At 50.9% G+C, this 11,738-nt stretch overlaps 3 protein-coding genes across 3 annotated transcripts; 2 read left to right on the top strand and 1 right to left on the bottom strand.

Moving 5' to 3' along the window:
• Nucleotides 1–175: 175 nt before the first annotated feature.
• On the bottom strand, nt 176–1,425 carry BDV37DRAFT_273169 (uncharacterized protein; the record flags this gene model as incomplete). Its single annotated transcript, XM_032085013.1, has 5 exons — nt 176–546; nt 652–674; nt 749–904; nt 1,005–1,105; nt 1,168–1,425. The coding sequence occupies 5 exons, from the start codon at nt 1,423–1,425 to the stop codon at nt 176–178; spliced, it is 909 nt and encodes a 302-aa protein (XP_031939430.1).
• Nucleotides 1,426–4,203: 2,778 nt separating this feature from the next.
• BDV37DRAFT_165923 (sugar porter family MFS transporter) lies at nt 4,204–6,896 on the top strand. The gene is made up of 5 exons (XM_032079246.1): nt 4,204–4,900; nt 4,980–5,056; nt 5,106–5,801; nt 5,990–6,527; nt 6,582–6,896. The coding sequence occupies exons 1-5, from the start codon at nt 4,516–4,518 to the stop codon at nt 6,755–6,757; spliced, it is 1,872 nt and encodes a 623-aa protein (XP_031939429.1). The 5' UTR covers nt 4,204–4,515; the 3' UTR covers nt 6,758–6,896.
• Nucleotides 6,897–8,384: 1,488 nt separating this feature from the next.
• BDV37DRAFT_165917 (OPT family oligopeptide transporter) lies at nt 8,385–11,695 on the top strand. Its single transcript, XM_032079245.1, has one exon. The coding sequence runs from the start codon at nt 8,953–8,955 to the stop codon at nt 11,332–11,334; it is 2,382 nt and encodes a 793-aa protein (XP_031939428.1). The 5' UTR covers nt 8,385–8,952; the 3' UTR covers nt 11,335–11,695.
• The last annotated feature ends 43 nt before the right edge of the window (nt 11,696–11,738 follow it).

The raw sequence follows: 11,738 nt of genomic DNA, 5'->3' as shown, positions 1-11,738 counted from the left end.
GAGATTGAGGTTGTTCCATAAAGGTACCCATCATCGGAGATCCTGTTCGTATGACCACAGGGGTACGACTAAAGAGTCATTCTACACCGTGTGTAAAACACAAAGACATGATGGGTAAGTAGTATTGGATCTTATCCTACAGAAAGTTCTGTACGCTATCCTAAACGCGACATAATCATGGCTGGTGCTCCGCCACAGATACCTCAAAGGTGGTCTGCACCGTCACCGTTGGTGGCAGATATCTTGAGGAGAGACTCCCCGCACGGCTACCTTGGATTGTAGTCGTGTTGGTGATGTTCTTATATCCATCATTCGGAATATCTGCCCAGCGAGTGCCAGATTCGTGGCTGGACAGCTTTTGCCTCTCTTTGCGGGCAAGAAGTGACCGGGACAAGTGGATGGCTGACCCCGTGTTTCTTCCTTGACTCGGATTGGAACTGCCGTCGCGCAGCCTTCGCACAAGGGGTCGAAGGGTTGACAGATAGCCAGCCGTGATTCCGAGGACGGCTTCGATATTCGCTAAGATAAAGAGGGTGGCGGTGCCATCTACAGCGCTGTTAGTTGGATTTCGCCGAATCCTAGCTGCTTGCTATCAAGCGATGTACATACAAAGTCAGTCCGGGTCTGTGAAGGTTTTGTTGTATGGTAAACGAACCACAATCGCAGCGCCCGCCCTAAAGCCATGACAGGATCAATCACCACGGGTCCTTCCCCGTCGTATTATGCACAGCATGGCTCAGGAACTCACAAACAACCCAATCCAAGAATGCCTCCGAGAAACATTTTCAAACGTCTATTCATTTGTAGCCTCCAGATCATGAAAATGGGTAGAATACCCAGGGTGAGGTCACACAGAGCAACAATCACACTATGGGTATAGACGATGCCGAGAAGCAAGTCTTTGCTGATGCAGTGGGAAATCATCATCCCATGATCCCAGACGTAATGGATAGGGCGACATTCGAGGAGGGTCGTGAAGAAGAGGAGTAGGCCAACCACGGTACTCAAGGCAACGAACGATGGTGATACGCAGAAGTGAAATTGCAACGGAAGCCCTGCCAGCGGTGCCCGTCAGAGAGTAGAATACCTGGCTAACCCACCAGAACTAGAACTGGATGAGTACATGATCAATTTAAAACAGAACTTATGATGGAATGTGTAGCATACACGCAGCGAGTCTCTCATGTTGTTCGGTTTGTCCGCAAAATACTCTATCTTCTTTCCCAGCCCTGTTGAGCCGCCGGCAATGCCACGGATAGCGAATGCAAGATTGAATGCCATTGCAAGGATCATCATATAGTCATCCGCGCCAAAAGCCCGGATGAGATGCAGTCGGACGTAGCATCCAAGGCTGACTGCAAGCAAGGATAGCCCTAGAGAGATGGACGTCACGATGATAATTGCCTCACTCTTGTCATCCGCCATTTCGACGAGATGAACGGCCAAACGTGTGGTTCATGACCTGCCTGCTCCGCATCTTTTATAAGACGAATCACAGAATAGGGTTCTTGCTAATCAATTACTCAGGTAGAGGGACGTCTGTGCCCCAGTCAAATTGATTGGTACACTATCCCTCTTGCGTGTAGTGGATGATTGATCATCACATTTCTCACTCGGTAGATGAGCCCTCCACAGTGGGATACATAGCTTTCTCTCACTAGTACGGGACTGACTTCGTAATAGTGCCACTCACTGGTCATAGCGGCCAATTGTACCTAGCCATCCGATGGCTTGGATCGGCCGTCTTTCGGCACTGTCCAGGATTGACCCATCTTCACTTGGCCCCTGACGGTTGAGGCTCGATTCTATGCAATGGATACTTGGCCTTGTGCCCCAGACCCACAGCCCTCGTGTGTGAGCTTATTTTTGGTTCCTGGGGAGGACTAAGTTGGGCCCCGATAGTACCCGATACGAGCGAGAAGTGGAAAAACGGAAGAGTCAATGTGGATCCATTCCTTTAACGAGGTCCTCGGGAATTAACCTTAGTTTCGGCACCTACGCAAAATGGAAAGTCTCCGGCGCCCCAAATGGACATCCGGCATTTTACTTGACTTGCAACACGGTTTCCCCAGTTCGCATAATAAGGACCGGCCTTTAAAGGAGCTTGAATTTGGCGATTCACTTGAGCAATCGAAAAATCGACTTCTGCTAGTCAACAACCTTTGAAGTCAGTTACGGAGCTGAGCCTGCCGTCTTTGGTCTGGCCAACAGGTGGGATCCACAGTTGGTGAACTGGAAGCTTACCAATTCTAGACCAATATGGGGGAGTAGCCAGGAAGGAAAGGTCCGTATGAAGTCGGGGAACTGCTATGTGCTCCCTTGGTCTGTGGAAGGAATGAGCCTTGCGTAGAACGACCACATATGTCCAATTGCAGTCCTGAGGTGATGGTTGACCCAGCAGCGCGAGTCTCCCCCAAGGCCACCTGAGCGCAGAGTTCTTACCTTTATGCGAAATCTCGAGATCTTTATAACTACTGTTGGGTACTCTTCCGCCTCCTTTTGATACCTTTAATGCTCATATTCGGACCCTCCTTCTACCCCATTACCTTTGCAACAACCATCCATCTCTCTCTTCCCTCGTGTAGCCTTTCTATCCTGTTGCCCCGATGAACCGAGTTTCTGATGGGCACCGCATATATAGAGAGATAAAACGTACGTTCGGCTGCAATTCGATAGACTATTGACCTTGTATTGCCATCTCATACTATCCGGCAGGCCTATCGATCACGTGTCCTAACAACTTGGCATATATACAAGTAGTGGTTCTCTTTCTCTGTTTATTTTTGGAACATTCCTTTTACAAGAAACATAAATCACGGCACCTGTGGCTGTCGTACACGAACAATCAAGGTGATTGACTACAGAATGATTCATCTGTATAACTGGGGAAAGGGTTCGCCCACGATGTAGACGGCGACTAAAGACTTGCTAGGCAAATCTCCATTCATTACAGCAACCCGTTCAGGTTGTTGTCCAGCCGGTCTTGTGAGCGGGAAATTATGTCACTCTACGTGTCAGAAGTACTCAAAAACTCTTGAGTGAGACCTTTAGAAACCGTGACATAGGCTTTTATACCCCAAATAGCTATGCAAGCCGCTCAGCAGATCTCGACACCAGCTGCCTGCATTCTTTCCATAGTGCAATAGTTTACAGTGGTTGGTCTCTCCCCATGTTTCATAATGTTTCTTCCATTTGAGAATCCATGCATATATCCATGAAAAGGACACTACCTGGATCCACCCCTACATCCAATAATAACATCCTCCCTGTGTGTGTGTGTGTGTGTGTGTGTGTGAGTGAAAGAGAGACTGCTACATCTGCTGGAATTCCGCCCACTGGGCAACAGCTACAATGTGGGGTAATTGGGGCGAACGGGCCCATGGCGCCGCAACGATCATATAAACGTCACAGCCCTCAAAGCAAGGTGACAGCGAAGTAAGACATCGCGGCTTACTCCATGGAAGCCCACGGAAGCCAACCCATGACGCAAGAGATAGGGCTCCGCCAACACGTGATTGGACGCCACCCTGCAGATCGGCCTTGGCCTCAGGCCTCCCAGGCTCCATCGCTAATGCTTCGTGTTGCTTAGTCCATTGGAGGAGCGACCAACGCCAGTCAGGCAGTTAATTTTGAATTGGACTATTCCATGGTCTGACTCGTGGTATATTGTTTTCGTCCGTGCCCCACCACGCGTGGCCCTCACACTTTGCTTTCTCTGCAGGTGGACGGAAACATTGCGACCCCCCACGGGGATCTGCGTTGGTGAAATGGCTCGTTTGATCGGGAGAAATCTCCATTAAAGAAGGCATTGGTAGATACGCCGAGACATTGTGACCGTGCGCCAATGCTATGAGTCGTGGTCGCATTATGACGACTGATACTTTTCCCATGATACATACAAATGCCCCGATCTGGTCTCGTTAGCTTCGGCGATGCTGAGGACAGCCTAACGCCATGTGTACGTGATTATTGCCTGACGCTAGAAAGTCACAGCATCGACGGGATGTCAGCAGGGGAACAATCATTCCCACTGATGGCTTGCCAGACTATTGCCTAGTATAACCCATATGTCTATGGTGGATGGAGCCTGAGTTTCGTATTCTGACACCTTTGAGTTCATGATTCGTAGACCAAATCTCCTGTGCACCCACTTTCCACCACCCAGTAGCGGCATGGGCTGCGCCTGCTGAGAGGATTCAAGAACGGCCCTCTGATCCAGCCTGATTGGCCGTTTGAAGACATTCACCGAGGCTGTTACCCTGTATGTCCTATAAAATTGGACACACATCCCCCGCATCTCACGGTGGGGGCATCTTGTTCGTGTGAGATCATAGATACTCGGTCAAGCTATGCTGGCTACCTGAAAGCCACGAGTTGGCCTGAAGATTAGGATTACTGTGCTCTGATAGTCCAGTTATCTGTCAATCACCTGAAAACTTTTCTTATACCTGATAGATCTGCTATTCAGACGCCCCTTCTCCTATTCTGGCTTCTAAGTCCCATAGAGCCTCTACAATGAAGGATAAATACGGGCCGGATGCCGGCCACCAGAAGAAGATAGATGGCATGGATGAAGTGTCTCCCATAGCCGAGCATTCAGAGAAGCCAAGGCGCTCGAGTATTTACGACATCGAGGGCCGACCTGCCAACAAACTCAGCACCGTCTTCAAGAACCCTCTGGAAGGCATCCCCCGCCAGCAGCTCCTCGAGGACGTGGATAGATTCTGTGTCCAGTATGGTCTGGAGGCTCACAAAGATCTTTTCCGTAAAGGAGCGCTGATTTCACAGAATCCTCAGGATGCCCACAATATCCCAGAGCTGGCCGAGGATGAGAGAGAGGCTATTCGGCGCGAGCACACTCATAAATGGTCGCAGCCTTGGCAGCTCTACTTCATGGCGTGTACGTACTGGAATCAGTCGCTGAGCGCGGCATGCCCTTGTATTATCGGACTGTCTGAACTATGCTAATTAGGTTCTAGCCATGTGCTCGTTGGCTGCCGCGGTTCAAGGTATGGACGAAACCGTCAACAATGGCGCACAAGCCATTTACCTCAAGGTGAGATAGACTCCATTGAACACGACTGCAATGCTGATCTGGTGCGAAGGAACTCAATATTACGGACGAATATATCACTGGCCTCGTCGTCGGCGCTCCCTATCTGGCCTGTGCAGTCATCGGCTGTTGGCTCACAGAGCCTATGAATAGGTACTTGGCACGGCGCGGTACAATTTGGGTGTCTTGTTTCATTGCTGCCGTCGCCTCAGTCTGGGAGGGTGTATGCAACTCCTGGGTCAACCTGTTTATCGCTCGCTTCGTTCTTGGTCTCGGCATCGGTTCGAAATCGTCTACGGTCCCCGTCTATGCCGCCGAGTGTGCGCCCGCTCCCATCCGAGGAGCGCTGGTCATGATGTGGCAGATGTGGACCGCTTTTGGTATCATGCTGGGAAACATCATGGGTGTTGCGTTCATGGGCTTGCCGGACAACCTCTCCTGGCGCCTGATGTTAGGCTCCACAGTGGTTTTGCCTTTGGTCGTTTGTGCGCAGGTCTACCTCTGTCCTGAATCTCCTCGTTGGTTGATTGAGCACAATAAGATCGACAAGGCCTTCCAGGCTTTCCGCATCCTTCGCCCTACAGATATTCAAGCAGCACGCGACTTGTACTATGCATATGTCGGTGTTGAGCTCGAAAGAGAGGTGAATAAGGGAAAGAACTTCTTCACAATGTTCCTAGAGCTGTTCACCATCCCCCGTAATGCTCGTGCAACACTTGCCACCTGGATTGTCATGTTTTTGCAACAGGTAAGTAGGGTACTGCAGGCTGATTCTCCCCACGAATGCTCGGGTGAGATATACCAGCGTGCTTCTGGACCCGGGTTTATTGGTCAAGAAGCTTTCTCACCTCCCGCATCTCGAGGGATAGCCCGAGAACTCATCGATGATGACTCTGCGCATATAACTAGAGGCTAATCGAGACTTAATCTCCTTAGTTCTGCGGAGTCAACGTAATAGCATATTATTCGACGACGATTTTCACCCAATCAGGGTATTCGATTCAGCAGGCGTTATTAGCGTCGATGGGAACAGGTATCCTGAACTGGGTCTTTGCGCTGCCGGCCTTCTTCACGATCGACACATGGGGCCGACGCAACCTCCTGCTCTTTACCTTCCCTTTTCTGGCCATCTTTCTTTTCTGGGCCGGTTTTTCGTTTTGGATCGAAGAAGGGGTCAGATACAGTAAAAAACGGGTGGCCATGGTGACAACAGGCATGTACCTGTTCGAAGTATTCTACTCGCCTGGTGAAGGACCTGTGCCCTTCACATATTCTGCTGAAGCCTTCCCACTGCATGTGCGTGAAGTCGGCATGTCCTGGGCTACGGCCACCACATGGTGTTTTAACTTCATCCTATCATTCACCTGGCCGTCACTGCTGCGCGCCTTCCAGCCACAAGGAGCTTTCGGCTGGTATGCTGCGTGGTGCTTGATTGGATGGGTTCTTGTCCTGCTATTCGTGCCGGAGACGAAATGTAAGTTATCCTTAGTCACACCTGGGGCACTGGCCAATTACTGATATTTGATAGCCCTCACCCTGGAGGAACTGGATCAGGTATTCTCAGTGCCGACTCGGAAGCATGCGATGTACCAACTCAAGAATGCGGCCTGGCATTTCCGCGTCTGGGTTCTACGGCAAAAGCTTGAGCCCTTGCCTAAATTTTACGAAGGAGCGGAGCATCTTGCAGAGGTGGAGGAGAAGTAGAGTCTCGACCTGTTGAGATACTGTAGACTCCTGCATGTATGCTTCTTGGATTGTGGCACCGCTTGCGGGCAGTGAGCTCGAAAAGCTGTAGGAGAAGTTGATCCCGCGGTGTTGTCTCTTGCTTTCCGTTTATCGGTTCGTTCCTTTTCTAAAGGTGTAAGACTTGAAGTGACAGCATATGGTGATGTTGGTCAGTTCCTTGAATCTAACGTGGTCAATAACTCATAAGATTCCATCAATGGATAAAATGAGAAGAAGGAGCTTAAATCTAAGGTCCTCTAGAGGGGCCCGTGGGTTAACCTGCCGAGTGTTTCGCTCATGATGCTCTCCATACAACAACAAATTGTTATGGGATGAGGCGAGGAGTGAGCAATGGGTATACACAATGTCTGAGGATCGGTTTGTCTTTGTCCTCGGAGGCGATAGCTATTGACGAAGGATTGGTTGTCGCGCCTATTCTCCGCGGCAACTGACTTCGGCTTACCCATCGACTTCCACGGCAGTGAGCGTCTTGAAGCTCCCTGTCAAGAGTAACGAAACCAAGATGGTGGCGAACAAGAGGACCGGTGAGGCACAGCTATTTCTTACAATGCGGCTGGGCGAAGTGAGGTCACGCATTGATTGGCGGGAGAATGTATGCGACTCTATTCGTGGATGGGACATATCTCGCAATGCACGATGAGAAAATCATGAGATATGCTGCAGGGCCATGACAGTTCGGCAAGGGGGAGATGACGTCTGTTTACAAAGACGTGTACGAGGGAATCGAGGAAGATGAAAACCGCTTATCGCCAATTCTGAATCGGCCAGTAAGCCTTACAGTACCTTTACTGCAAGTGCAGCTACATCTGCAAGGTTACGTTCACACTTTGGCTTATCTCAATGATCACGTTCTTGCGAAGGGGTTGAATATTGCCTTGGGTATCGTGCTGCCTATACGGGTGATGCGGCATGCCCTAACTACTACACTTGTACGACTCGTTCTTCCCCAGCAAACATTGAGACCTTGTTCTCTCTGCCCCGATATGTCGCTTAACACGCCTTGGACACATGGGTAGGATTTTTCTTCGAAACGATATACTGACTAAACAAATTGGTGGCGTTTTCGGGGGTTCAGATGACCACTGCCCATACTGGGTTGAGGGGTATATTGAATCCGCCTGAAGTCACCAAGGAATTGTTTTTCTTTTTTCTTTTTTTTCCAGCTCAGGAACCGTTCCATTCGGAGAGATGCCGCCACTTTCTTTTTTCTTCGAACGGCCTAGCGTCGGAGCTTAGCTAGTTTATTATTTGTGGGATGCACGCTAGGATCCGAGACAATCAAGCAAGCCCCAGCCCAACCTGAAAACATGACCAACGCTCCTCCTTCTCCGATGGTCTACGACGGGGCAACGCGAGCACGCAATCTGCAGGTGTTTCGATCAAGTCAAGGACAGGATGGCCTTGTCCAGATCCTGTCGGAACGGAGCGGATTGACGGGGATATGAGATCTGATTCTACGGGGAGACGGCATGCCGAAGGTCAGTCCAGGGGATTCTCACGCTGATCCTTCTGTCTGAATCCAGATTTCTTCTCGTTGTGGTGAAAGAGAAAAAAAAAGGAAAAATGAAAAAAAGAATTAGGGTTGGGCGATGGCCGGATTGGGACAAGCGGGCGCTAGACTAAATTAGTCGCGTCGGTCACGGGCCGTGTTGGTCGGCGCGCAGCCAATCATCGGCCTAGATTGCAGGCTTTCTCCACCCTAGTTTATATACAGAACGAAGTCGACAATCACGAATGCGCTTCCTCCGATAACGCCATTTGCCAAGCAGAGCCGGCGTGTGAGGCCAGAGCCTACCAGATGGACCCGCTGGATTTGCTTGCACGCAACTTGGCTACAGTCAAGCATTGTTCTCGTGCTGTTTCCATGTAAAAGTGGGAACGGGTCTGAATCAACGTTGCATTGAGCACCGCTTCCGCATCCGGTTGGGGTTGCGGTGGCTTCATGAAAACCCGATCACGTCATTTTGCCCGGTCGATGAGGGCGAAGAGTTTCTTTTTATCTATAACGGAAGTGGCTCGCTGGTGGGCACGATGGGTGTGTGTGTGTGTGCCGTACAGCGAGTCCTCGCCGCGAAAACCGTGGCCAGAACGCCCTCGACGTGTGCTGAAGGTTCATCGAATCCAGTGACAAAGGTCACCGTCATCCAGCATCGATGGTACTATCTGCAGTCTCTCGAAAGTTCTCGAGGGCAACGGAAGACCCCTTGGATGCTCCCTCACCCGTCACGGACAAGGACAGCGACCGGATATCCAATGCGGACAAGAAGTTGGCGTCGGTGGACGAGCGATCGTCCAGCGATGAGGAACACGTGAAGAAACTCAGCGAGACAGATGCGATAGAGCAGCAGACGGAAGAGGATCCAGAGATCGCAGCGCTACCCCGTGAGGTCCGACAGCTGGTCAGTCTCACCGATGATCCGACCTTACCCACGATTACCTTCCGATATTTCCTCCTGTCGATCATCTTCATCGTTCCCGGGGCTTTTCTGTCTCAGATGAGCCACTTTCGTACCACGCAGGCACCGTATTCGATCTTCTTCGTCCAGATTGCAACCCATTACGTCGGAAATTTCTTTGCACGGGTGTTTCCAGCCTGGGAGATTCGTGTGCCATTCACAAAGTGGTCCTTCAACCTCAACCCAGCGCCGTGGAGTGCCAAAGAACATGTGCTGGTTACGTTGACCGCGGCGTCGGGCGCCACGTATAACCTGGGCTATACTCCCATTGCACTGGCGGAGCTCTTCTACGGTGAAAGGCTCAATCCGGCCGTTGCCATCTTCTTCATGTTCGCCATTGTGTGGGTTGGGTACGCATTTGCAGCCATCGCGCGCCAGCTGCTCCTCTACGATCCCACATACGTCTGGCCACAGGCCCTCATGCAGACCACTCTCTTCGAGACCTTTCGGAAGCAAGATGTGTCGTCGCCCCTTGCCCGGCGTCAGCTCAAAATCTTCTTCTTTTCCCTGGTGGGAATGACCTTATGGCAATTCCTCCCCGAATATGTGTTTCCTTTCACTTCTTCCCTGGCGTTCCTGTGCTGGGTCGCTCCCCACAACCCCGTAGCCAACTTCATTGGCTCAGGTCTCGGGGGAATGGGCTTTCTCAACTTAACTTTCGATTGGTCGAACATCAACTGGAATGGCTCGTCGATTCTACTGACACCCTGGTGGACACAGGTCATTTTGTTCCTGGCGTATGTCGTGAGCTGTTGGGTTCTCCTTCCAGCTGCCAAGTGGGGGAATCTGGGCTCATACAAGCACGGCCTGATGTCGAACTCGCTATTCATGGCCAACGGCACCAAGTATCCGGTCCTCGACGTTTTGACCCCCGACTTTCGTTTGAATCAAACCGCGTACGAAGAACACGGTCTCATGTACATGGGGCTTCACAATGCCTGGGCTACATTCTTCGACTATGCCAAGGTGACCGCGGCGGTTACCTGGATCGCTACATTCGGGTACTACCAGCTGAAATCGAATCTGAAGAAGGCCATTGCGTCCCGTCGGAAGTCGGAAAAGGCTAAAGGCCAAAACATCAACTATCAATATCATGATCGTCTCAACGTGCTGCAGAGGCAGTACAAGGAGGTGCCACTATGGTGGTACGTAGCCCTTTTCCTGGCTGGGTTTATCATCCTTCTTGTGGCCACCGCATGCGGATACCTTTGGATCCCCGTCTGGACGCTGTTCGTCGGTCTGGCCACGGCCGGGGTTTTCGTCCTCCCCTTTGGTTGGCTGTACGCAATCTCCAACTATCAGCTCGCGGTGGGAACATTCAACGAGATGCTGTACGGGTATATGGTCCACACGAAAGCAGGCGCGTCGCATCGCCACCCCTGTGGACCTTCTACCTACGGAGCGATCGCTGGCGACGCTTGGTATCGGGCCCAGTACATGCTTCAAGATCAGAAGATCGGACATTATATGCATATTCCCCCGCGAACGGTCTTTTTCTCTCAAATCTTTGGGACTGTCCTCGGGATTCCAGTGAATTACGGTGTGATTCGCTGGGTCTTGAACACGAAGGGCAACATCCTCAAGGGGGTCGAGAAGGATCCGCTGAACCAGTGGACCGGTCAATCCATCATAGGTTCCAATACTCTCGGAGTGCAATATGCTGTCATTGGACCACGGAAGATGTTTGAGAACCCTGAACTGAGGGTTCTCCCGTACTCTTTCGTCGTGGGAGCCGTGATCCCCCCCATGCTGTACATCCTCCACCGCTGCTTCCCACGATTGCGAGTGGACTTGTGGAACGTCACTATCTTTTTCTCTGGTTTATCGGTCTTCTACGGTAATATCAGCACCGGATATACATCGGCCATCATCGGAGGATACGTGGTTATGTACTGGGCTTATCGACGTCGGTTCGAGACCTGGAAACGGTACAGCTACATGGTTGCCGCTGCCTTCGATGCCGGCTTCAATCTGAACATGTTGTTGATCTTCCTGTTCTTTGGCTCCGGGAAGCAAATCAAGATGCCCAACTGGTGGGGCAATAATGCGGACTCAGTCGAGCGGTGCTTCGCATTGTGAACCAGGCAACGCAGCGTTCCTCATACGAATTGTGTATAAAGCATACCTGTGTGTACATAGCTCTCATCTCTATAACGAACTACCAGTCTACTCCCTTAGCGTATCTGTTTTGAAACACTCATAGTTCTTGTTACATGTGCATAATCTGGTAAGACTCGGTCCTTTGTCGGTTCCATAAATCCGGCTGTTTGGATATGTAGTCATCTCAGCACGGGGATACAGGGGCTAACAGTTGGACGACAGACCTTTTCACTGAGTTTACCTTACTGTACTCTTGCACACATGCTTGTGGGCTGTGAAGTTCTATTCGGCTTCGAATAACAAGGACTTGGGAATGGCCTCAACCTGACGAACGTGGTTCATTCTTTCAACCCCTTCGATGTCGCTACCGGTGGTACTACTTG

Source organism: Aspergillus pseudonomiae, assembly GCF_009193645.1.
Source record: "Aspergillus pseudonomiae strain CBS 119388 unplaced genomic scaffold BDV37scaffold_55, whole genome shotgun sequence".
Lineage (NCBI taxonomy): Eukaryota > Fungi > Ascomycota > Eurotiomycetes > Eurotiales > Aspergillaceae > Aspergillus > Aspergillus pseudonomiae.
This window is presented reverse-complemented; position numbering and strand designations above follow the sequence as displayed.

Excerpts from the sequence above, each read along its gene's own strand:
- BDV37DRAFT_165917 (XM_032079245.1), top strand. The coding sequence starts at position 8,953 with ATGGTACTATCTGCAGTCTCTCGAAAGTTCTCGAGGGCAACGGAAGAC.
- BDV37DRAFT_165923 (XM_032079246.1), top strand. The coding sequence starts at position 4,516 with ATGAAGGATAAATACGGGCCGGATGCCGGCCACCAGAAGAAGATAGAT. Across the intron at positions 5,057-5,105 it reads CACAAGCCATTTACCTCAAG|GAACTCAATATTACGGACGA; the intron begins GTGAGATAGACT and ends TCTGGTGCGAAG. Across the intron at positions 6,528-6,581 it reads ATTCGTGCCGGAGACGAAAT|CCCTCACCCTGGAGGAACTG; the intron begins GTAAGTTATCCT and ends GATATTTGATAG.